This window comes from Coenobita brevimanus, chromosome 57 (assembly GCF_032717465.1).
Source record: "Coenobita brevimanus isolate Jiangsu-jjx chromosome 57, ASM3271746v2, whole genome shotgun sequence".
In the NCBI taxonomy this organism is placed as follows: domain Eukaryota; kingdom Metazoa; phylum Arthropoda; class Malacostraca; order Decapoda; family Coenobitidae; genus Coenobita; species Coenobita brevimanus.
Window position 1 is genome coordinate 8136729 of NC_137010.1, and position 26224 is coordinate 8162952.

Genomic DNA, 26224 nt, shown 5'->3' on the forward strand with positions numbered 1-26224 from the left:
AAATGACCTTGGAGGTCAACCTCACATAGCGTATGTCCAAACTGGAGGTCATGTGAGTCTGCATGCCAGAAATTTGGCTGCAGTGGTACCCGGCGTTGCCTGGGCCAAAAAGGCAAACACTCCACTGGTGACCTAGGACTGAGATCTGAATTTTGACCCCTCTAAAACCATCCTTGGATCACCCTGATTCAGAATATATATGGGTCTGGGGGTCTCTGGCCCTTGGTTTTTACGTGATCGAAGGACAAACAAACACACACACACAATACGTCTCTCTCTCTCTCTCTCTCTCTCTCTCTCTCTCTCTCTCTCCATCCTGTCCTTTCACCTACCAGTCCTCCTCTCTTTTCTCATGTACTTTATCTCATTCCTCCTTTATTTTCTGTATTTTTCTCCCATCTCTGCCACTTTCTTTCATTGATACTCAGTCCCACCTTTGTTTCTGTGTATCTTTTTCATATTGCTTCCTCTTTTTCATTTTGACATACCATCTCATTTATCATCTTACTGTCTCCTTCCCATCCCCTTCATACATGTGTTTTCCTTATCTCTCACTCACTTTGTATCTTCCATTTTGCCCATTATTCGTGCCCACGCATTTCGCAGGTCAAGATTGGAATGGATTTGACCAAAGTTGTGCTTCCAACCTTCATCCTGGAGAGACGCTCATTGCTGGAGATGTATGCTGACTTCTTTGCTCACCCCGATCTTTTCTGCAAGTATGTTTTTGTAAAATGGAGGGACTGTAAGAAAATGTTCTGGAAAGAGGTGAAAAGAGTAAGACAGGGTGGAAGTGAAGTTAGCAGGGGAGTGAAAGATAAAAATGGTAGATTACTAGAGAAGGGAGAAAAAATGAGCGGCTGGAGAGAACACTTTAAGGAATTGTTGAACATAGAGGATGGAAGTAATGCGGGTATAAGTGGCTGGGGAATGGCTGGGAGGAGGAGGGAGGTGAGAAGACAGGAAGAAATCAGTAGGATAGAAGTTGTGGAAGCAATGAAGAAAAATTGAGGAAAGCCCCAGGAATTGATGGAGTGTGTGGTGAAATGCTGAAGTATGAGGGAGAGATAGTAGTAGAATGGATGTGGAAGATGTGCAGATTGGCCTGAGAGGAAGGTAGAGTCCCGGAGGATTGGAAGTCAGGTATAATTATTCCCTTGTATAAAGGAAAAGGGGAAAAAGAAATGTGTGGCAATCATAGGGGCATCTGTCTTCTTAGTATAATAGGAAAAGTGTATGGTAGGATACTTATTGACAGAGTTAGAGAAAGAACAGAGGAATTAGTTGGACAAGAACAGGGAGGCTTTAGGAAGGGAAGAGGTTGTGTAGATCAGATATTCATTCTTAGATCTTTAGTGGAAAAGTTTCTCGAGAAGAGAAAGAAGTTGTATGCTGCTTTCATGGATTTGGAGAAAGCATATGACAGGGTGGATAGACAAGGATTGTGGAATGTATTAAGAATATATGGAGTAGATGGGAAGTTTTTGAATGCTGTGAAGAGTATGTATGATGGTGCTAAGGCTGCAGCGCGTGTGAATGGTGAACTGAGTGAATTTTTCTCTCTGAAGGTTGGGTTGAAACAGGGATGTGTCATGTCTCCATGGTTGTTCAATCTGTACATGGATGGGGTAATAAAAGAGGTACAAGATAGGGTAGTGGATGTTGGAGTGGCCCTGGTGAGAGAGGGTAGTGTTTGGAAACTCCCTGTACTGTTGTTTGCAGATGATACTGTGTTGTTGAGTGAAGACGTAGGGGAGCTGCAAGGCTTGGTGGATGAGTTTGGGAGAATGTGTAAGAAACGGAATCTAAAGGTGAATGTAGGGAAGAGTAAAGTGATGGTCTTTGAGAGAGGTGAAGTCAGTGAATGTACAGCAAGGTTGGATGGTGAGGAATTGGAAAATGTGAGTACGTTTAAGTACTTGGGTAGTGTGATGAGTAAGGATGGAGGTTTGGAGGGTGAAGTGCTTGAAAGGGTACATCAGGGAAGAAAGGTTGCTGGTTCCTTGAAAGCAGTGATAAGAAGCAGGGAAGTGAGCATGGAAGTGAAAGAGTTACTCCATGACAGTATTGTGATACCAACTCTAACGTATGGAAGTGAAGCTTGGACATTGCTGGAAGGACACATGTCAAGAGTGAGAGCAGTGGAAATGAGTTATTTAAGAGGAGCCTATGGAGTCACATGGAGAGACAGGCTGACAAATGAGAATATAAAGGAGCATTGTGGTGTGGATGTGGATGTGATAGGAAGCATTAGGAGGAATACACTGAGGTGGTTTGGCCATGTGGAGAGGATGGAGGGTGAAAGACTGACGAAGAGAGTGTATGTGAGTGAGGTGGAGGGGGGAAGAGGGAGGGGGAGGCCGAGGATGAGATGGAGGGATGGGGTGGAGAGGTATATGAGAGAGGGAGGTGTGAGTTGGGAGCAGGGCAGTGAAATGGCAGGGGACAGGGCGACGTGGAGGTGATTTGTTTGTGACCACCCCAAACGGGATTGAGGCGTCTGGCAATAGATTGATAGATAGATAGTATTTGTTTGTTTACATATTTACAGTTCTGTAGTTACCTAATCATTTTTCTGTCCATGTCACAGGATTGCAGACCTGGCAACACCACAAGACAGAATGGTTCAGGTACTGAAGTGGTATCTTTCAGCCTTCCATGCCGGTCGCAAGAGTGAGGTGGCACGCAAACCTTACAACCCCATCTTAGGAGAGGTTTTCAGGTGTGTGCCACAGGTTGGAAAATAGTTGACCATTGTGGTGGGACAAGTTACTTTTTAAAATTTAGATAGCCTGAGAAATGTATGTACTGTACAGTACATTCAGAGGTAACATTTCACCTATGTCACTGCCTCTGCTTCACAGTTAGAGCATGTCTGTAACTTTTTTCTCCCTGATGCATTACATCATAAAGCATTTGTAGGTAAAGGAGCATATCGAGCCTGTTTCAGCTTAGAAATATTAGCTACCTGAAGAAAGTGAGAACCAGAAGAGGTAGCATATTAGGTGAATTTTTGTCCCTGACAGCACTTCATCTTCTGTTTTGAAAGACAGTTTTCCAAACTTGCACTGTTCAGCCTTGTTCACCTGTTATCCACTGTTTACGTCAGCTGATGGAGTAGCTCTCCTGGTTGGGTCATACACATAGGCTTTCAGGTATATTCATCTCTTCTAATTTATAGCACCTCTTCCTTAGCCATTTAATTTGCATGTTACACTTAAACATTCTTTTGGATGTTCTCCTCTCCTACTCACAGGGTAGGAGAACTTATGCTCGTGCAGGCATTCAGGCAGCACAATATAGATGTTGGGTGCCATGAATTTGACCCATTGTTGGAGAAGTTCTGTTACCTGGGTGGATGTTGCAGTTGTATAATTTTTATTTACTTTTTGTTTCAATAAGTAATAGAGGTAGACTGCAAGTTAATGTCGATTTTATGTGTGCGGCGTGTCGGGGAGAGCAGGTAGAGATTGTCAGGCGTGAAAGGATTGAATTCACTGGTAAGTCTCTTGAGTGTGTGGAATAGTTTTGTTATTTGGGAGACATGTGTTGGAGGTGGGGCTGGAGCTAGCTCTGTGGCTAGGGTGAGAAGTGGTTGGAAGAAGTTCAGGGAGCTGTTGCCTGTCCTGACATTGAGAGGACTCTCCCTCCGTGCTAAGGGGTCTTCGTATGCAGCATGTGTTAGGAGTGTGATGCTGTATGGTAGTGAGACCTGGACAGTAAAGGAAGAGGATATTCGCAAACTCAAACATACAGAAGTGGCAATGATTAGGTGGATGTGCAGTGCGTGTGTCCCTGTGTACAAGGCTTGGGGGGGCTGGGTTTACAATGGAAGAGTTGAGAGGTAGGATGGGACTGGAGTGTATTGGTGTTGTGATGAGGAGAGGTAGATTGAGATGATTTGGGCATGTGAAGAGGTTGAGGGATGATAATTGAGTGAGGAAGGTGAGAAGTGTTAATATTGGGGGTAGGGTTGCAAGGGATAGACCGAGAAAGACGTGGGACGAGGGCATTAAGTGTGACCTCAGAGTTAAAGGACTGAACAGGGAGGCTGCCATAGATCGTGCAGCATGGAGAGCTGCCATTAGGTGACCATGGCCGACGCATGCAAGCACGTTGGAGCCTTCAAAAATTAAACGAATGGTCATCATTCATTCATTCGTCATCTTATCCTGTGTTGCCCCATGAGGGGCATAGGAGCCCGGGGCTAGGCAAGTCGGTCCTGACATTTAAGATGGGAGTGACCAGCCTCTCATCCCTGAGTGGCATTATGTAAGCAATAAACTCCAACCATCCCTTGGATATAAACATGCCCAGGCTCAATCCGATTGGAGCACCTTAATTAGCCACTAAACCACCAGGTGCCATAATTTGGTTACATGGTTACCACCCAGCATAGTAAATGGTTTCCTGGTGTACGGGAAACTATTTGGCTTGTCACTCGGTATAGAGTCACTAATAGACAGAAGGAAGAGGAAAAAATGAAAGAAAGAAAGACAGAGGAGGAAGGAATGAAATACAAAATAATAATAATCAGCCGTATGCAGAAAAAAACTGACAAGATACAAATGTTAGAAAGGCTCTAAAGTGTACGAGAGTGCAATCCGTAGTCACTGAGCAGTGAAGGGTAGTGGAGTGGAGGAAAAGGCTGAAATTGTAATACCACCTAGTTTAGTTGGTTGATAGCATTAACAGGCAAGTTTTGTTTTCTGAGGAGTTTGCAGCTAGGAGTGTTGCCCTCAGTAGAATCATATTTATTAGAGGTAAGGATGGTACCACTGTATGAGAAGACACCCATTGTCATCACAAAATAATGGTGAATGGAAATGACATGAAGTGATTAGTTATCATGTTTCATTATTAATAGCGTGATGCATATCTCAGCTAAGGGTGGGGCAATGTAGTGTTAGTGTACTAAGAAAGAGAAAGTACAAAAGTGGAAGAACTAGCAATAATATGCTGCTTAACTGAGTGAAGACACACAAATGTAGCATCTTCCCAGGAACCAAGCTTTCACATTTTCCCCTGTGCCTCACCACAGAGAGGTGCTGTCAACCACAAAGGAACATCCTGCAGGGGTAGTTGCTTGCTTGTAGTTGATGGGTGTGCCTGGGCAGACAGACTGGGGTTAATTGACAACAACAATTCTTAGTACTCAGTAGGTAGCTCTCTGTTCATATTATGAGGAAATTCTTTTTATAATTTGAATTTCCAGCATGGATCTGGATATACATGATTTAATCTTTCTATAGGAGGTGGTTTGCAGAGGATGTTAATCCGCCACATGCCAGCAAACTTTGGGCCCTCATGGACTGTGGTACAAGCCAATTTTCGACCATTTTTTTTTTTCTTTTTCTAGATAGGCTACAAATGATGAGATAACATGGAGAACAACCATGAAAGTACTCACAGAAGCCATTTAGGTCTATTTTGAGGTCGATTCTCCCTGAGCAGGCAGCTGAAAACTTCGGAGTAACACCTATAGACTTTATCATCCGCCACCGACATCCATTGAGTTGAGGCACGAGATCTTCGTTTTCTTCATGGGTAACAGTGCTGTTTGAGCCAAGGACACTCTTGTTGGGTATATAGATGATATAGGAAGGCTTAGAGAGGTGTGGGAATATCCCAGCCAATTTTTTGGCGCCTAATTTGAATTTTCGAATTTTGGCAGATACTGTATGTTAAATTGCCGACATACATGTACGTCGCTGGCACTGTCCACGCATATAGGGGCCGACATACATGCAGACATACATGTACGTCGCTGGCACTGTCCACGCATATAGGGGCTGACGTACATGTACGTCACTGGCATGGGGCGGGTTAATAAGTTGAGAAATAAATTGATTGATATGACTATTTAACCTCTGGTGGTGGGTGCCATCATCTGCTGAGTTGATGTAGTACTGCCTGTTTCTTCCCCATTTCTCATTCTGTCTGTGACTGTCCTCCTCTCATCCTGACATCTCCCTTTCCTTCCCGTTACTGTTTACTGCTCTTCTTTCGATATCAGATGGCTTCACACTGAGTGACAAACCTAATGGTTTCCTGTAACTCAGGAAACCATATACAGTACAACCTCAGGTGGCAACCATAAATTATAACCAAATTACGGGGTGAAGTGGATCCTGATACTGTGTCTCTGTTAACTGGGTGAAGAGATGCAAATGCAGCTTTCATCCAGGAACCAAACCTCCACATTGTTTCCTGACTCACTGTGGTGAGATGCTGTAATCTGCAAGGGAACTTTGGTTTACTGCTTGGGATGGACATGCAGGGGCAGTTGCTTGCTTGCAATTGATGGGTCTGTTCAGTCAGACGGGTTGATCAACAATAACAACAGTTTACCCTTCACCCTGTTGGTGATTTTTTCTGGATATCACCAGGCAATTAGATTGTATTCTGGTTCAGGGGACATTTTTCAGAGGGTTTAGATATTGTCCTGATTAACTTGTGCAATACTAGAGGTCATTCTTTAAGTTTATTAAAGTTGTCTGGTGGTAGCAAAAGTGCAGAACAGTACCGTAAGCTGAACATTATGTCACCATATTGAAGGGATTAATGGATAGTAGATCACTGAAGTAAAGCTGACTACTTTGACTGTATATTCTGCAGATGTTACTGGGACATCCCAGGTGAGAGTGCTTCTGACAACACCATAAAAGAGACAGTCACTGATGGACCTATCCCATGGGCCACTAGTGAAAAGCTGTGCTTTGTGGCAGAGCAGGTCTCACACCATCCCCCCATCTCAGCCTTCTACGCTGAGCACCGGGACCGACGCATCTCCTTCTGTGGACACATCTGGACCAAGTCAAAATTCCTGGGGCTGTCCATCTGTGTCAACAACATTGGGCAGGGCTGTGTCTCACTGATGGACCATGATGAGGAGTATATACTAAATTTCCCTAGTGGCTATGGCAGGTTTGTGTTTTACAACCATGTGCTATTGTCTTTTCACTCAGAGAATGCATTTTTCCATTATTGCTATCACTAAAAGATTTTATTTACCATTAGTGAGATGTATTGCTGTGAAGGTGTTTATGGAGGCTGTCTCTAACTCCCCCAGCTCAAAAACTCTATCCCAAGATTAATAAAATCGTATGGGAATGGGAAATACAAGAAGAAATAGTATGCAGTAGATCCTCAATTTGTGCAGCTAATGTATCTGGGAATTTTACCGTGCAAATCGAAAAACAATAATCTTGCCATTGAAATGAATGTTATGTGGCAGATTGGTATGGTGAAATCCCAAAACTTTCCCAAAGTCCCCATTTTGACCCTCTTGGAATGTTTGCACACCCTCCTGATCCTACCTCACATTAACTGTAGGACACATATAACATCTAGGAACATCATTGGGTGATTAGCATGTCAAAAGAGGTGCTTTATGTAAGTGGTGATCACTTACCATGACAGGAGGTGAAGGAATGTTTGGATGTTGGGGAAGGGGGTATCTACAGTACTGCTGAGGGGCTAGAGGAGGGGAATGAACAGTGTCTCTAATCCATCTAAGGCAGAGGCTAGACCTGGAACTCCTCATAGTTGTTCCTTCAGTTGTTGTCACTGCTGGTTGTGGAGAGTGGGGCACATAGGAGGTTCTTGGATGGGGAGAGTGAAATATCCAGGCTCGGGCTGGGTCAAGGTAGACAGTGATGAGGATTTGGGATGACTTATTTTCTTTACAAGCTTCTAGATGTGGTCAGTTTCACTCTGGAGGGATGATAGCTTATCTTTGTTGGGCACCAATATCATTAGGGCATCCATGAGCTGATCGGTGATATTTCACACCTGACTCAGCTGCTGACGAGTGGACCCCTCCATTTGCTGTGGCTCAGTTGCTGCTGGTCCCAGCTGTATGGCCTTAGGTGCCAGGCGTTCCTCCTCCTCACCCTCTTTGATGAGGCCATCAGTTGTCATTTCAAGAGGAGCGTCAGTAATGTAAAGGATGTCCTTATGAGTGTTACATAGCACTAGGATCGTGTTGGACTTTAACGTAAGCAGGGAAGCTGAAATCAAGGTCAGCTGACGGAGACAATGGGGAGTGAGAGAATGAGAGAGGAGGATGCATGTGGGGTGCCCATGTTCAGTGGCTATGTTGACTTACAGCACAGCAAGAGACTTTCAGATGACATCACAGACAGGGTCTGACTTCTTTGATTTTACACAACATACACACACATTTACTGGACCAGGCCAGGTTTAATTTTTCAGCACAAAATGTGTTTTAGTACAAATCAGTCCTGTGTAGATTGAGGGTCTGCTGTATGTCACCATATTTAAAAGGTTGATAGTGTATGCAAACAGCCTATCCAGTATGCCTTTAGATGGTTATATAGTAAATTCTAGGTATGCCATCCTTTATTTTATTTTATTTTTGTGATTTTGTCAACAGTAAGATTAGGGAAAATTGACAGTTGGTTTTCATTAACTTATATAAAGTTGATCTGCCAGTTTCCCCCAGTACTGTGCACAGTACCAGTTGTGTAAAAATGTTTATAATATTCTGGAACACAGCCAGGACATAAAAATCACACAGTAGTTGTATGGTCAAAGTTAACTGTACATTTTTAATAAAACTCAGATTCGGTGATGTGGCAGTGTCTGTGTGTGTGTGTTTTTCTTTTATGCAAGGAAGTAGGAACCAAAGACCAGGAACCCACAAACTGTTCTTCCAAGAAAAAAACAATACAAAAGAGAGCCAAATCCAAGATCCATTCATTTCAAGATGCCTGGACACACTGCGTTTGAAAGACTGGCGATCTTAGGAAGTAGGAAATACAGACAGAGGGAGACTTCCAGAGTTGACCTGTTGGATAAATGAAGGACTAGAAGTAATGGTTAACTCTTACATTAGAGAGTTGGATGGAAAAGGGATGAGAGTTTGTTGCTAGACGGGTGCTACACTCCCGTCGTAGAGGTGGAGGCATGCAAGCAGACAGTTCAGAGGAGCCTTGATCATTGAAGTAGCGATAGAAATGGGATGATGATGCAACAGTGCGGCAAAGAGACAGAGGTTGAAGGAAGCCAGTAAGAGGAGGAGAGTTGATGAGATGAAAAGCCTTTGACTCTACCTTATTGAGAAGAGCTGTATGTAGGGAGCCTCCCCACACGAGAGTTGTACTTTACACTGGCGAATAAAACCTGTGTATAAAGTCAACAACTGTGCAGGGGTAAAGAAGGTATGGAGTTGGCTTAGCATGCCAAATCTCTCGGAAGCAGATTTTGCAAGAGATGTAATATGATCTTTCCAAGATAAATCCCTAGAGAATGAATCCCCAAATATGTTTAAGGATGATGCAGGATTGAGCTGGATATTATTAAACATTAGTGGGTACTCCTGTGGAAGATTTTGCTGGTTTGGTAGGTGTGAGAACTGAGTCTTTAATGCATTAAAACATTACTTTTACCCCAGTCAGAGATATGAACCAAGTCAGATATTAGGTGTGCCATAGCCTCATCCCTTGTTAGTTGAAGTAACTCCTGAGATGGACGTTGTGGGAACCAAATTCCTCATCCACTCTCTTTTCACCTCTCTTCCTTTCTACATACAACTCTCTCTTCCGTCTCTCAACTTCTTCCACGCCCCTTTTTCTCATCCACCCATTATATGCTTTCTTCTTTTGTGCCACAGTCTCTCTCACCTCTTCATTCCACCATGCTGTTCCCTGCACCCCCTTTCGTCTTCTCTTCACCCCACACACCACCTCACATGCTGCACATATTTTGTCTGTGAATATCTTGCACATACCTTCCACGTCCCCCATCTGCTCCAATCTATATTTACCCAATCGCTCCTCCACTTCCCTCATATTCTACCCTTTTTCCATCCTCTTGTAACCTTTCCACCCTTCTTGCATATACTGCGAGAACTGAATTACTAAATATGTGATATTTGACAACTGCAGTGTGGCAGGGTTTGGCAACGACTATGATAGTGTAGTGGGAGACTCAACATTCCTATGGGAACTACTGATGCATCCTCATGCTTGAAATAATAGTGCAGAGACTCATTGCCTCACGTGAGTCAATCAGCTTGGCCAACGGTGGCCTGCACATCTGAATTACTAAGTATACGGTATTTGGCAACTGTGGTGTGGCAGGGTTTGGCAACAGCACTGATGGTGTAGAGGAAGAATCAACGTTCTCATGGCAGCCACAGACGTTTCCTCGTGCTTGAAATTATGGCATCGAGACCCATCGTCTCATATGAGACGATCAGTGCGGTCAGGGGTAGCCAGCATATTGCCTCACATGAGGCGATGAGCATGGTAGGGGGTAAAATCATTTGCCTTCAAAACACTATAATATTGTACAGTGCCCTCACGCAGTGAACACATTCAGAGTAAACAATTTGCCTAGTGAACGATCAGGGGGTAATCAGGTCCACAAAACCATAGTGAACGAGTTAAACCCTGAGTGAACGAAATTGAGGAAAAGAGTAGGCCATAACTGCCATCTCCCATATTGAACGACTCTCCCCTCCCCTAGTAGACGCTGCACAAGAGGCCAGGTCTGAGCAACCAGTTGAGCGGAATCCAAAGGAGGACGAAGATTTACCTATGTCGAAGATCAATAAAATTCTTGGGGCAGTGGATGTTCTGAGAGAAGAGGTCAAGACAAATGAAACCAGCTACCTTAGGACACAGGAAGTGCTCAGTGGAGTAGAAACCACTTTTCATTATTACACCCAAAGGCATAGTATGGAGGTCAACATAAGAAAAACACTTATCACATGCTACTACCGAACTCAAGAACAACAGGAGCCAGTTGCCTCCACATTGTCTGCTACACTTCCCGGTGAAGACAATGATGTGATGTCAGTGGTGTCATCTTTGGACTTTGAAGGTTTTATGGGTGAGGTGAATGAGGTAAAGGCACGTGGGGAAGTGGTTCATTAAAGTGACGAGGGCGGGACTGGAGACAGGAACAAGGGAGTGGAAGGTGATGTGGTGGGGTCACCCTAAGTGTATCTCCCTGCCACAGAACCACCTGTATTCAAGCCAATTAGGACTCCCATCTGCTCCACGTAAAGCAAATAACCATGTGTTTTATATTTTATATATCAGTACTGTGTGTGTTTGAAATGTGCCCTTTAGTACCTCTCTATGGCTCAAAAAGTGGACTTTGAGGAAGTGGTGCTGCCCATATGCTATTTTTTCCCATAAGATACGTTGTTCACAGTGAACGAATTTGCAGTGAATGAGCTCGTCTGCCTCCCATAAACTCGTTCACTGTGTGAGGGCACTGTATTTAACTTAGAGCTAATCTGACCCCACTGCAGCCCTGTCCCTCTTTCAGTACATGTAGGAAAAATCAGAACTGGTACCTCTTTCCTCATTTTTATGTCCTAATTAACCCTTTGAGATTCAAATGACTATTTCGATGATCATATCAAATCCAACCTCAGAGATTCGGGTGACACTTTTAATCATCATTTTAAGATACTTTTGTAAAATATTCACCATAAATTGCATTTACGCATCATAACAAAGAGGCTCAAGCATGATGTCACGGAATGGTTGCTCTATGTGTGGCAGTACTGCACAGCTGGTGTGACTCATGGCTTTGTTTCTTATAACTTTATTCTTGGTGACTATTTTTCTACAGCAAGGTATAAAATTTTTGGTTTTTGCCTAACTTAAACTCGTCACTTTGACTTTTTATTTTCTTTGTTTTCCTTTTATGAACATACTACGATAAAGTACAACTATTCAGCTTCAAAATAACACCACAACCAGCATCATATAATAAAAAGTGTATTTACACTGACCGATCACAGAAAAACATCGCGAAGTGAATATGCGGCCGTGACTAAAATAAAATTGTGCATCTCTTTCCTTTCGCTTTACTGCACAATGAAATGCAAAAATTACCATAATCTATATATCATTGTAAAGATAATTTATTGTATTTTTGAATGGTTTATACCAAATTTACATATCTTTGCTCATTATTTTTTGCCAAATATTTTTCTACGGCAAGGTATAAAATTTTTGCTTTTCACCTTACTTCAACTCATCATTTTGAAATTTTATTTTCTTTGTTCTCCTTTTTTGAACATACTACGATAAAGTACAACTATTCAGCTTTAAAATGACACCAAAACCAACATTCTATCATGAAAAGTGTATTTACACAGAGCGATCAAATTAAAATATCGATCCACGAAGATGTGGGTCAGCATGAGTGGCTGACTCTGGCACAGACATAATCTGCCCGGCCTAGAAACCAGATAGGGTTAAAGTAGCAGCTAGAGCTCTGTATCTCATATGTGTATATACATGTGTAATAGAGTTCAGTTGATAATGGTGATGATGGTGATGAATAGCTGTGTTGTTCCTTGTGTCCTGTACTTCTGCCTGGCTTTTGGCAGGTCCATACTCACAGTGCCATGGGTGGAGCTGGGTGGAACCTGTCAGATCACCTGCAACAAGACTGGCTACAATGCCAGTGTGGAGTTCTTAACCAAGGTGAGGAGGTTGTCATGAACTGAAGACACTGTGTTTAATTGGCCACACTTGAATCTGAGACAGCATGATTGTGTAGCACAGGTTTGGCAACTGGTACACCAGGCAGCTTTAGTGTATTAATATGTTTGTGGCAGGAGCATGAATGAATGGAATTGCCATGTATTAGCTGAATTCACTAAGTACAGTTATTTTGATGTATGATGTTCAGAATGTGTAGCAAGATCTTCAAACTGCTGCTGTCTCTGGTTCACATCTGGCATACAATACTATACCTGCAAAATTACTCAAGATTGAGTTTAGATGACTTACCAGGTGAACATAGTGTAACTTATCCTGTAAAGTCATCCTTGGTATAAAGCAGTGAAGACTTTGGTGTTATATTTTTTATTTCATGATAAAGGTAAATCAGTGTTGGTAAATGGAAAAACTCTGTTAATATCATATAGCTGGGTAATTGCACCAGGTTTTTTGCTGCACTTTCCATTATATGTTAACCACTCCTGAGCTGATTCTTTGTAAGGTAGTTTGCCTCCCCAGAGTAATTGTTTTCTAACCAATGTAAATTGCATCTCGTTTAAGGCCTGCAGCTTGACCCATGCAGATCTTTATTGTGCCTAATGTGAAATTTGCAGCTCGGCAAGGGTTAATATGAGTGGAATATGCTTCAATTTATTGCCACTAGTTATAGGTATATGTATGAGGAGATTATGCTCTGAAAACAGAATTGCACACAAAATAATCTAACTGCAATTGCCCCATGCTTTGGATCAGTTGTGCCAGTCTTTATAAAATTATGGTAAAGAGTTTCCATGCATAAATGTTGTTTGCCAGTGGCATATAAACCATCAAAAGAACATTAAACACTGCTGAGAACAGAGCAGGGATATTAGAAGATCATACAGTGTTGAGAACTGAATGTTGTGAAATATTTGAAAATCATTTAGCATGCACAGAATCAGTGTTAATTCTAATAAAAATATTGACAGTATTAGAGAGTACAAAATTTAGCATACAGTGAGACCCTTGATACCATAAATATGAGTCTTCCTTTCACAAACACAGATTTCTGTTCATTTCAAAACAGGCTGCTCTGTACATATGACAGCAGTGTCTAGAACCCCAGTCTCCTTGAAAGTCAGAAACCCATGATTCTATTATACGAGAAAGGCAAACTGCCCATACAATATTTTCTGGCTCAAGCAAATTGTGTAACACTATATATTATGAAAGTCTTTGCCTGGATAGTGCACTAGAGCATAATCACCCTTTTTAATCCTGCAGCCAGGGCCTGTAAGTCAGCACCATCTTATGGTTACTTCTTGAATTTTCCTGTAAATGAACAGAGCATATTATCTAGCTGTTTTAAATGTGTGAAATAGGTTCACAGCAGTTATTATTGTCATTACATGCATTAATATTGTTGTTGCAATTACCCCATACAACCTTGATGCAGTTGCCTTGTTAGTGCATATAAGTGACTACACATTGTATGATCAAAGCTATACATTCATAAAATTGCCATAACATACCTTATACCATCCATAGTTACTGACAGTATTAATTTAGCACCAAACATTAGCCTTACCAGCAGGTATTTTTGATAAAAAATGATGATAAACATTTTCTTTTCAAATGAGTACATAGTAATCATGTAACATGATGAAATTTAGGGATTGTGTAGAACATTGAATATTGAATAATTTCCAGATGGTTATATTTCAGTAAGTACTGCTTATTTGGCAACCACTTATATAATGGACACTTTCATGTAGTTGGCATAATTACCCCAGACTTGGTGCAATTATCCTGCTTTACATTACAGTAGTTGCTGTCATAGAAGACTTCCTGATTTACTAAAAAGTTTAATACCAGTAATCACAAAGTTTATCAGAAATTATGGCAGGTCAGTAAAGAAGTTCAACTGATTATTCTGTTTTACAGCCATTCTATGGTGGGAAAAAGCACCGCATCTCAGCAGAAGTGCTTAGTCCAGGAGACAAGAAACCTATCCTGACAGTGGAGGGAGAGTGGAATGGAGTTATGACAGCCAAATGGGCAACTGGGGTGAGTTCTGGATGATTGATGGGGTTCATAAAGACAAAGAGGGAACAAAAGGTTTAAAAAGTTGGAGGTATTGTACGCCATTCACTTTAATTTGGCAAAAAATACCATCTCTCCATCTTAAATATTGAGCTGTAACAAGAGGTTAACACTTGTATAGAATGCTGTGTTGTGCTAATCACAGAGAAGTGCTTTGAAAAGATGCAGGATGACTGAACAGTATTGTCAGATTCTGCCACTGGGCAGTGGGAAATAAACTCCAGAAGGATGATAATCTTATCCAAGTTAAAGTGGATGAATTCTAGCTGTTGATGAATTGACTTTTGTTATCAGTTTATTAAACTTAGGGAGGATTAGACCAGTGTGTTTATGGTATCATTTGTAAGACTTTAGGTTGGTTGGTTGTCATCATCATCATCATCATCATCGTCGTTGTCATCATCATCATCATCACCATCATCATCATCATCATCATCATCATCACCATCATCATCATCATCATCCTGACCCAATTTCCTGTAAGTGAGAGATGAATATGGTCCAGAAATAAGAAAAGAAAAATTTCATTTCATTTACAAAAGCTTCAACATGCTTGCATTCATTGGTCTTGTTCATTTAATGATGGCTCTCCACACTGCTCTATCTCTGGCAGTCTCCATATTCAGTCCCAATCCAAAAAGTCCCACTCTGTGACCTGGTCCCAGGTCCATTTTGGTCTGCCTCTTGCAACTCTACCCTTGACTTTCACATCTCCCACCTTCCACACCAAGTTTTATTCTTCCATTCCCTCAGTATGCCCATACCAACTCAAGCTACCCTTCCTCATCATAACGCCAATACATTCAAGTCCCACCCTTCTTCTAAACTCTTCACTTGCAAGCCTAACCCCCCCTCCCTCCCCAAGCTTTTCATTCAAGGATGCACTGTATATCCATCTGATCATTATCATTTCTTTGCTTTTGAGCCTATGAAAACCCTCTTCCATAATTGCCAAGGTCTTACTAACATACAGCATAACACTCCCAACACATGCTGCATACAAGGACCCCTAGCATGGAGGGAGAGCCCTGTCAATGTCAGGAAACACTACAACTCCCTGAACTTCCTCCAGCCACTCCTTACACTAACCACAGAGCTAGTTCCAACCCTACCTTCAGCATAAAGCATGTCCCTCAAATAGCAAAACTCTTCCACACACTCAATAGAGACTACAGCTAGGTCAGCCCTTTCACTCCTCTCAAATCTCTGTATGCTCTTCCTGACACACCGCACATACAGAATCAGCACTATTTTACAGCCTACCCCTAATGCTACTTTATCTCCTGTGCACCCACAAATCACAAACACTACACAAGATAGAGTTACTTGCCACAACCATGTGGCATTACTTCCCACAACCTTGTTGCAAACTGCATATGGCCACACTCCCTTTACTTTGAGAGTACCCCCCCCCCCAGCCCTAGATGTCATCACTTGTTTTATCCGCATTTACTCTCAAACTCTCGTACTGCTTTGACAGTACCCCACCAGCCTTAGATGTCATCACTTTTGTTTTATCCGCATTTACTCTCAAACACTCGTATCCCAGTCCATCTCTCCACTTTCTAAATCTTTCCTCTGCCTCCCTCTCTTTCTCTTCAGTCAGCACCAAGTCATCAGCATACAACATCTCCCTTGGGAGTCCATTTCTGAAGTCATGCAAAAGAGCTTCAAGCTCCATGATAATTAGTAAAGGGCTCAAGACTGACCTCTGATGCATGCCATCATTAATGGAAAACTATCTGTCTGTCTATTGCCTCACACCGCAATCCTGTAAGAGGTGGCGACAAACAAATCGCCTCCATGTCGCCATGTCCTGCCCCCCCATTTCACTGCCCTCACCCAAGCTCACGCCTCCGTCTGTCATATATCTCTTGACTCCATCCCTCCATCTCATCCTCGGCCTCCCCCTCCTTCTCTTCCCCTCTTGGCCAGGAAGTGGTTGGTCTGGCTGCTATTACTTCCAAACTTTTGGGGTACATAGAACCAACCATCTCTTTCATTGCCCAAAAAGCATGTTGCACAGAATTATGTCCCTAAACTATTGTAGTATCCTTTCCCCTTCCACATTCCTTGTATCCTCTGCACATCCTCCTTGCATCCCTTCATATCCATGAGCTGCTGCACCCACATGACCATCAACGTTACAAATCAGTTAGCTAAATAGATGTTTGGAAGTCAGTTTTTCATCTTTATTAACTGTAAATTAGCTAATCAAGCTGATAATTATAACCTGGGACATTATTTAACAGTGTTGTAAAACAAAATTCACTACAGAATTCAACACATGAGAAGAGAGACATTCTATTGTGATAACTGATTTTTTTTCTTTTACGGTAGAGTGGCTGGCAAACTGAATCTCACAGACGAGTTCAAACCAGATGACCGAAGTCTATGCACAACTGTTTGTGTGCTTCATTCTAGGCTCACTTCATTTCATACGGCATAAGCCCTGCTTGCAGGTGCTGCTTCCATCGTTGTGATTATTTCCTGGTCCTATAATGGTGTGGTAAGATGAGGATGACCTGAACGATGACAGTTGTCTGTTGTGCCTTCCTCCTGAAATCCTAATCCACCTTTCTATGGTTATGCTTATACCAAATGTTTGAGCTTTCTGTTCATGATCAGTTTCCCGTAAATAAAGGAAGATCATACCACCTCTCATATTCCTATTAGTTGGATGCATGTTGCTTGACCTCTCCATACCATGATATAGTAGGTCTGCTAGATGTGTTGTGGTAAGATGTAAGATGAAATGTCAGGTGATCATCACCTAACCATCGGCATTTCGTGTCTCATACGAAGTTCGGACTTAGTAGTTCTTGCGAGTCGATATTAAAGACTTCGGAATTTCATGGGTTCATTCATGCCGTCATCCCATCAGCAGCAGATATGAAGCTTGAGGAGGTCAGGCTAGCCAACCACGAACATGTAACTGTGGTAGAGATTTCATAATGTTTCAAGGGTTGCACTTAATCTTCGGACAAAACCGCGACACAACTTTAGTCTTTGACTGTACACACCCTTGTCTTGCTCACTAATTGATATTATACCACTTGGACACTGATCTGCCCTCACCTATGCATCACTGTCATTAAAAAAAAGTACAGCATTCAATTTCTCACTGTGTGATACACCCACAGCCCCTTCCAAGGTCCCCACTGTTGTCTCTATACTGTAAATACTTTTCCAGATACATAAGTACACTAATCATCACATGCTTTCTCTTGTGTCTGCCTCACTGCAAACATTTTTATCCACACGTCACTACGACTTTGGAAACTGCCTTGTTCATCATTCACCAGGCATTCTGACATCTGTGTTTGCTTCCATATACCCTTCATGTATCATGCCGCAAAGATTTTTGCTCCCTTTTAGGTCTCATCTTCTTAACCCATCAGTATCACCTGTGTACCATTAAGCAAAAGTCACTTTAGTGCTAACAAGCAAGTTGGCCTGCATTATGAATTGGCAGTACTGTATAATTAAAATTATATGTTAGAATGAGTTATATTGAATTGCTGACTGGGTCTCCTGTGTTGTGTGTCTCATAATTTGAATGAGGTATGATGATAGAATTTGTAACAACTGTTCCCTGTCATGATGGATCAAAACCATGATCTTTTGATCAGCCATTCTTCTTAAACATGCAACTCCACCACCTCCATCTATTAATTGTAAATATTGTTAGCTTCTTCTTTTTTCTGTCCAGGAGAGTGAGACTTTTGTGGACACACAAAGTATGAGTACAGTGAAGAAGGAAGTGAAGCCTGTGGCTCAGCAGGCACCCAACGAATCCCGCTTCATGTGGAGAGAAGTCACTGCTGGGCTCAAGTAAGTCATATTGATTGATATATAGTAACCCATTCTTAACCCTTTCAGTCTGAATTTATCATATTCTTCCTATCTCCAAGTTATGTATGCAGTTCAGGAGAGGTTTTCTGAATTGAAGTTGTTAAACATAGCCATCACAAACCCCATTTACCACTGTACAATGAAAATTGTCTGATAGCAGCAAAAGTGAAGTTGTACAGTTGATTTCCCTGGATTGAAAGGGTTAAATGAAAGAGTGCTGATGTTTATCTTGTTATGTAGTGCAAAAATTATTTTACCTAAAAAGAGTGAATTATACTCCCCTGTTGAATGTGTTTAATATAAAGGAACAACAGTTGTGCTCCATCTCAGTCTCTATCTATCTGGGGGCAGGATGGCTCAGTTGTAGAGCATTGGACTCAGGACTGGGGGGGTCGTGAGTTCGAGCCATGCCTGGTAGCTGCCATGCCGGGAGGGGTGGGGCCCTCCTGTCACTTAGCAGGGCTATATGATCTAATAATTAGTTCTAGCTGGGGGTAACATTTTCGTTTTTTTATCTCTCTCTCTGTTGCCAGATGCCTCAATCCCATAAGGTATGGCCACAAACAAATCACCTCCATGTTGCCCTGTCCAATGCCATTTCACTGCCTTCCTTCCAGCTCTCTCAAATATCTCTCCACTCCATCCCTCCATCTCATCCTTGGTCTCCCTGTCCCTCTCCCCCCCTCCACCTCACTCGCATACATTCTCCTCGTTAGTCTCTCACTCTCCATCCTCTCCACATGGCCGGACCACCCTGTATGTGTTTCTCCCAGTGCTTTCAGTCACATCCACATCCACACCACAACAATCCTTCACTTCCTCAATTGTCAGTCTGTCTCACCACATAACTCCACATGCTCCTCTCCAGATAACTCATTTCCACTTCTCTCACTCTTGACTTCTGCCCCTCAAACGACATTCAAGCTTCACTTCCATATGTTAGAGTTCTATCTATCTATCTATATACCTAGGCTGCTTCCCCCAAGGAAAGAGTTAGTATCACAATACTGTCATGCAGCAGCTTTATTACTTCCATGCTCACTTCCCTGTTCCTTATCACTTTGCTTTCAAAGAACCAGCAACCTTTCTTCCCTGTTGTACCCTTTCAAGCACTTCACCCTCTAAACTTCCATCCTCATTCATCACACTACCCAAGTACTTAACCCCTTAAACGTGGATCGTCTCGTTTGCGACGCTCGGCAAAAAGGACATAACGGCGGATTGTCGCATTTGCGATTCTAGTAAATTTTGAATAACCGCGGGCAAGCAGGCTCCAGCTGGTATTGTCTATCAGTACCACCACCCTTTAGCTACAACTAGCATACTTTACCTTTGTACTACTGACCTCAGTTGTTGCCAAATATCGCGTTTTTCCCCCGTCCCCCCCCCCCACCACCACCACGGCCCGGCCAGCATGGCTGTGATACATGGCAGCGCTCTGAGCGCTCAGAACTGTAAATCTGCGCTCTCCTCTCACAAGCAGTTTATGCTAATAGGAAACGCTTGTTTCCCCAGTTGTAACACTAGCTTTTTTTCTCACGGTTTGCCCCTGTTTAGCGTCAGTTTACTGCAGGCTTTCAAAGTGACATTATGGCGAGTTCTAGCTCTTCCCAGTCAGTGCAAGCAGCCGACAGGAACGAGAATAAAGTGGCGGGCGTAAGGCAGAATAAAAAGCGCACCGTGGTGATCTTTTGGGAAGTAATATGATTGAAAATAATGTAGTATACATGTTTTTAGCTGTGAAAATGGAAATGTTTGTTGAGTGACGGGAAGACCGCCGCCACGGTGCATGTCGGCCGTATGCTCCGTTGATTTTAGCCTTATTTTCAGTGCTTATTGTACAAATACGGATTCCAAACTACCTTTACGTTGTAGTATAAAGTTTACTGTGACAGAATGAGGCTGTGGTAGAGGGGAAACCAGGTTGCTGGAGGTGTGAAAGTGAAGATTTGGTTACCCAACTTTGCAAGTCTCCACAAGTCCTTGGGTAGTCCACGAAGGCTCAACACCTGTCTCTGGAGAAAGCTGAATGTAAGTACTATCTGCCATACCAAGTATAATGTTCTAGGGTTAATCTCTGATTTTTGGCTAATATTTTCCTACAGGTACTCAGACCGCGATACAACCCCACCATTCGGGGGGGGGTCGACTGTTCACAGCCGCGTTTAAGGGGTTAAACACATTCACATTTTCCATTTCCTTCGCATCCACCCTTACTGTACATTCAGTGACTTCATTTCTCTCAAAGACCATAACTTTACTCTTCCCTACATTCACATTTAGATTCCATTTCTTACATACTCTCCCAGACTCATTCACCAAGCCTTGCAGTTCCCCTTCATCTTCACTTAACAATACAGTATCATCTGCAAACAGCAGTACAGGGAGTTTCCAAACACTGCCCTCTCTCATTAGGGTCACTCTAACATCCACTTCCCTACCTTGTATCACTTTTATAACCCCATCGATATGCAGATTGAACAACCATGGAGATACAGCACATACCAGTTTCAACCCAACATTCAGATAAAAAAATTCACTCAGTTGACAATCCACACACACTACAGCCCTAGCACCCTTGTTCATACTCTTCACGGCATTCAACAACTTCCCATTTACTCCATATGTTCTTAATACTTTCCATAGTCCCTGTCTATCCACCCTGTCATATTCTTTCTCCAAATTCATGAAGGCTGTATACAACTTTCCCTTCTCTAGAAACATTTCCATTACAGACCTAAGAATGAATGTCTGATCTGCACAAGCTAATCCCTTCCTAAAACCTCCCTGTTCTTCTCCAACTAATTCCTCTGTTATTTCCCTGACTTTGTCAATAAGTATCTCACCATATACTTTTCCTATTACACAAAGAAGACAAATTCCCATATGATTACCACACACTTTATTTTCCCATTTTCCTTAGTACAGGGGAATATAATTATATCTGACTTCCAATCCTCCGGGACTCCGCCTTTCTCCCAGGCCAATCTGCACATCTTCCATATCCATTCTACTACTATCTCTCCCCCATGCTTCAGCATTTCACCACACACACCATCAGTTCCTGGGGCTTTCCTCATTTTGACTTTCTTCATTGCTTCCACTACTTCCATCTTACTGATTCCTTCCTCTGTTCTTAGGTATTGTATACGAGTATATTTCATCCCAAGAGAGAGAGGGGTAGAGAGAAGGAAAGCATAAACTACAGTAGAAGGAGCGAGAGAGAGAGAGAGAGAGAGAGAGAGAGTTAGTTTTTTGGCATATGACCTGAATTAGTTTTGTTTTCCTAAATCAGATGGTTGAACTTGAAGTGACTGGAGAGGACTTTAAAGACCAGAGTTTGCAAAAAGATTTGCATCAATTGGGCTTCATTTCTCCACCATGAATTAGTTGGCTATATATTGACATAAATTAAAATGATGGACCTCTAGTGAACTGAAAGGACAAAACTTGAAATAGCACCAGTATTATCTGCTTAGTTATGTACATGGATTAGAAATAATCTAAGCAGTTGTGAATCAGTAGGATTAGCTTGAAATTCTGTCCATGAATTTAATAAAACAAAACAGAACCTGAGCTAGTAAGAACATGGAAAAATCTGACAGCCTAACTGGATGTAGCACTCTTGAATGAACCTACATGGATCTGAATGGATGTGCCGTAATTGGTGCCAAATGCTCCAGAACTAAAATAGTTGAGCTTGAATGGATGTATGTGTGAAGGACCTGAATGGCCCTAGATGACCTACATGTGCCTAGTTGGATCTGAGTGATCTTGAGCTGTTCTGAACTGACCTAACTGCAGAAAAATAAATGCGAAGGTTCTGAAAGATCTAAGAGAATTCTTAGCAGTCAGAGGCTCTTAAACTATCTTGAGAAACCCTTTCTCTTGTACTGATGTCCCTGGAAATTATAGTTCTTCTAACACCAGATAATTTTACTCAGTTGCTGAAAATTATTGCAATTAGAGTTTAAGTAATGCCAACCATTTGCGACAGGTTCAACCAAATAGACCAGGCAACAGAGGCCAAATGTGCACTGGAGCAGAAGCAGCGTGATGAGGCCAAGCATCGGAAAGAGAACAACCTCACCTGGGAAACCAAGCTGTTTGATCTGGTTGGTGAAAACTGGATATACAAGAAACCTCTGTTGAAGCGGCTCAGTCAACGCAATTGATTTGATGAGCAGTTATGAAGTAGAAATAATTGAAGAAACAGAGTAGTATGATTAGTTAGAAGTGGCTGGAAAAGTTAGGAGAACTAAGCTGTTCTTTAGGATTTCATAATTGTGGATTATGCAGGAAGAACTGTATAAGAGTTAAAAAGATTGATGTTCTGACTTTGGGAAACACATTGCAATACACAAAAAATATCTGTTGAATCTGTTTTTAGATTTGATAAATCAGTGTCGAATGTAGATTTGATCAGAATGAGCTGATATTGTTGTGATTATGTAACTATATTACTGTTACTGTAGTTGGTCTTGCAAAAAAAACTCCCTGAATTATTAATTAATGAACTGATTTTGTAAGAGAATGGGTTGAGCTTTGTACAGTAGAATGCAACTAATTTCATGAAAACTATAACAAATGGATAGGAGCATGATTCTGGTGATTGCTACAATAGTTACTAATTAAGACTGTTGTGGTAGGAGTCTCCTAAAACAGAATGCTATGGTAGGAAATTGATGTGATGTAGTGATATGAGATGGGGCATTATTCTTTTGGGCACACGAGTATTGCTAGCACCTCATCCTGCCCAATTTTTTTTCAGCACAGAGCATACCGATACTTTCTTGCATGCTATTGATACAGGCTTTATTGTGGCCAGCGCCACCACCTTTGGGATTATTCAGGTATCCCTTGGGTGTATAAGTCAGTTTATCATCATTGAAATGATACAAGTAATTTATGGATTAATATTAAAGTGCAGAATGCAAGAACAGTTGTTTAGGAAGGGATGTTATAAAACTGCCTAAACTGATGAGAATATGTAACATACAGCCTGATACAGAAGAATAAAATTCAAAATAGATCACATGGGAAGAGGTGTTAGAAAGCTTTCCAAGTTGATGAGACTATGGCCAGAAACAGAGGGACCATATCAAGCCACAAAACTGGTGCTTCTTTCATGCACTTTTATTATCTCTTCAGTAGAATAATTGTGCATGGTTAGCAAAAGTATCATTACTAAAGAGTTCAGTGAAATTGAATTTTGAATGTGTGTGTGTGTGTGTGTGTGTGTGTGTGTGTGTGTGTGTGTGTGTGTGTGTGTGTGTGCACGCGCGCATGTGTGTGCGCATGCATGCATGCATCTTTGAGAGATGGCTTTTTTAGCTTATTCTTCCTGCTGCCAGACAATTTTGTTGAACATAAGAAAGGCCTCTTGTATTGAAGGGGTATGATAAGTCAGTATCTAAATCCTCCTCTGGAAACATGTATCTTAAGTTGAATTAAATTGTTAGATGGCAAGAAGAAAGTGAAAAATGTATTCCTGGATTCTGTGGGTTAACATTTAGTGTAGTGGAAAATTAATTGTATTTCAGAAAACTACATCCTGTTCTTCAGAATTTGGAATGCATCATGAGTAATGATACCTTTTTTATTTATTTATTTTTTCCTGAAACTCTGAAAATGGTTTGAATCATGGTCAGTAAGGCTTTCAAATTGTTTGCATTAATTATATAGCAAATCTCCACACTGAACAGTGAAATGTATATACAGTATGTAGTTTAATAATATGCATACGGGTAGTTTTGAGATTTTAGACACCACACCATTGTAATATGTTCCAAAGATATTGTATAGCACTGACAAGGTATGGCAGCTGTTTTCTTGTACATATCTCTCAGTATTGCAGTTAAAAACATAGAATATATAAGAAAGTACTTTTTTCTGTAAGCCAGAAAGTGAATTTGGCTATAATTTATTGTAGTCCCATGTGTGTGTTTTTATGAGATGGCAGAGATGGGATTTGTATCTTTGTCATATATACAGTTTATCTGAAGTGGCTTTTATGAGTACACGTGAACATTACTTATCGTAGGACTGTATGCTGAAACCTTAACTCACAAAGTGGAATGAAAGCCTCAGATTTTTATGGTCATTTATAGAGTGACTGTGGTTACTAGATAGAGTCAGCTTGCATCTCACATTACAGAGTGCAGTCAGCAACAATATATTAAGGCCAAACACGTTCCATCTTCATCCATTTTCTTCAGAGACTGTCGTCAAAAACTGGGAGCTTGCATCCTACTTCCCAGTTTAAGGTTTAAACCTTTGACTCTGGGTGACATCCATTTTTGTTGCTTTTGCTTTTACTGGCACTCTTGAGGAGCGTGATGCTGTGTATTATGGGGAAGTGATACAGCTGCAGTATCCACTCTAGAGCCAAATCACACCATATTTCCTCGCTTCTTGCAATGGGGAAGGTCCCTGGCCTTGTTGTGACAAGATGCTGTCTGCTGTAAGTGACCGCTAGTTCCCTACATGGTGTATGTACAGTACTGTACTGTCCCTGTAGGATGGCCCCTCAGAAGCAGTTGCATACCTGTAGTCATTGGGTGTGTTTGGCCAGGCAGACCTGGGTTAGGCATCAACAACAGCTACTAGGTGCATTCATTCAACTTAGGAGGGGACTCTTGTATTGAAGAGGCCTATTAGAGCCATATCTGACCCCTCCAGTTTGAAGAGTGTCCTGAACTGAATAAAATTGTTGAGGTCGTTTCGTTTCGTTTTTAAAGGCTCCAAAATGCATGCATGTGTCGGCCTTCGTCACCTAATGGCGGCTCTCCACGCTGCACGATCCATTGCAGCCTCCCTGTTCAATCCCTCAACCCTAAGGGATTGAACATCTCGAGACTCACTGATATTAGTCCATGACCCCTTAAAGCACATCTTCCCAGCCACAGCCATTAAGTGTGTACCTTTCCACTTGCTCTTTCATGGTGAGAAGGATGTGATTCGTTTATGGCCACCCCTTCCAGGATTAAGGTGTCAGTAGATAGATAGATTTTCACAACAGTAATGCCTTGTTTACTTTATTTTTGCTACTGTCACATGATTTTATGAAGCACAGGTGAGACCTGTCATAATGGAATGATTAAAGGAGACCATTTTAACCTCCTGAGTGCAAAAGGTCCTCCTTATTCTAAATAAAATCATATATCAGAGTCGTATGAATAAGATGTAAAAATGCTGAAGTTAAGGTTAATCCACACTTCATCATGTACCTCTCAAGTTGTTTCTTATTCCATCCCAGACAACATTTATTTACTCTTATGCTTTCTTAATCTATCCTAATTATATACCGGGTACTGGTATATTTTGCCCATTTTGTTCATTCATTCATTCATCATGCAATCCTACGTTGCCCCATGAGGAGCGTAGGAGTCATTTGTAATTTTATTTCACCCATCCCATTACTCATGTACTCATGTCTTCCTTGTTTTTTAGTATATTCCACATCCACCCAGATGCTTGTAAATTCTTTTTATAATTCATGTCTTGCACACTCCATATTCTTTTATTCCTTTTTTCCATGGTTGTACCATCAATTCAGTCACACCCTTGCTGTGTAACTTTGTATTCATCCTCCTTATACTGTACCATTATTCCATCCAATGCTCCATCCATTGAATTTTTCACCTCACCCAAATTCCATCCCAGTCCATTCATTATCATCATTGTCATCATCATCATTTATCATCATGGCATTTTCGCAACCTAAGGATGGGGTGAGACAAGATCCAGGAAACAAAGAAGAATGTAAGATGAAAGTGGGAGAACTACTGTAT

The 26224-nt window shown here is 41.7% G+C and overlaps 1 protein-coding gene across 1 annotated transcript in view; it reads left to right on the forward strand.

Moving 5' to 3' along the window:
* LOC145402305 (oxysterol-binding protein-related protein 9) overlaps window positions 1–22685 on the forward strand; it is a 103090-nt gene extending 80405 nt beyond the window's left edge. Inside the window, exons 10-16 of the mRNA XM_080274443.1 lie at window positions 607–719; window positions 2591–2722; window positions 6619–6927; window positions 12380–12476; window positions 14418–14540; window positions 18289–18410; window positions 22429–22685. Coding sequence (XP_080130569.1) covers window positions 607–719; window positions 2591–2722; window positions 6619–6927; window positions 12380–12476; window positions 14418–14540; window positions 18289–18410; window positions 22429–22606 — 1074 coding nt within the window. The 3' untranslated portion in view covers window positions 22607–22685. The remainder of the gene's footprint in view (window positions 1–606; window positions 720–2590; window positions 2723–6618; window positions 6928–12379; window positions 12477–14417; window positions 14541–18288; window positions 18411–22428) is intronic.
* Window positions 22686–26224: the final 3539 nt, after the last annotated feature.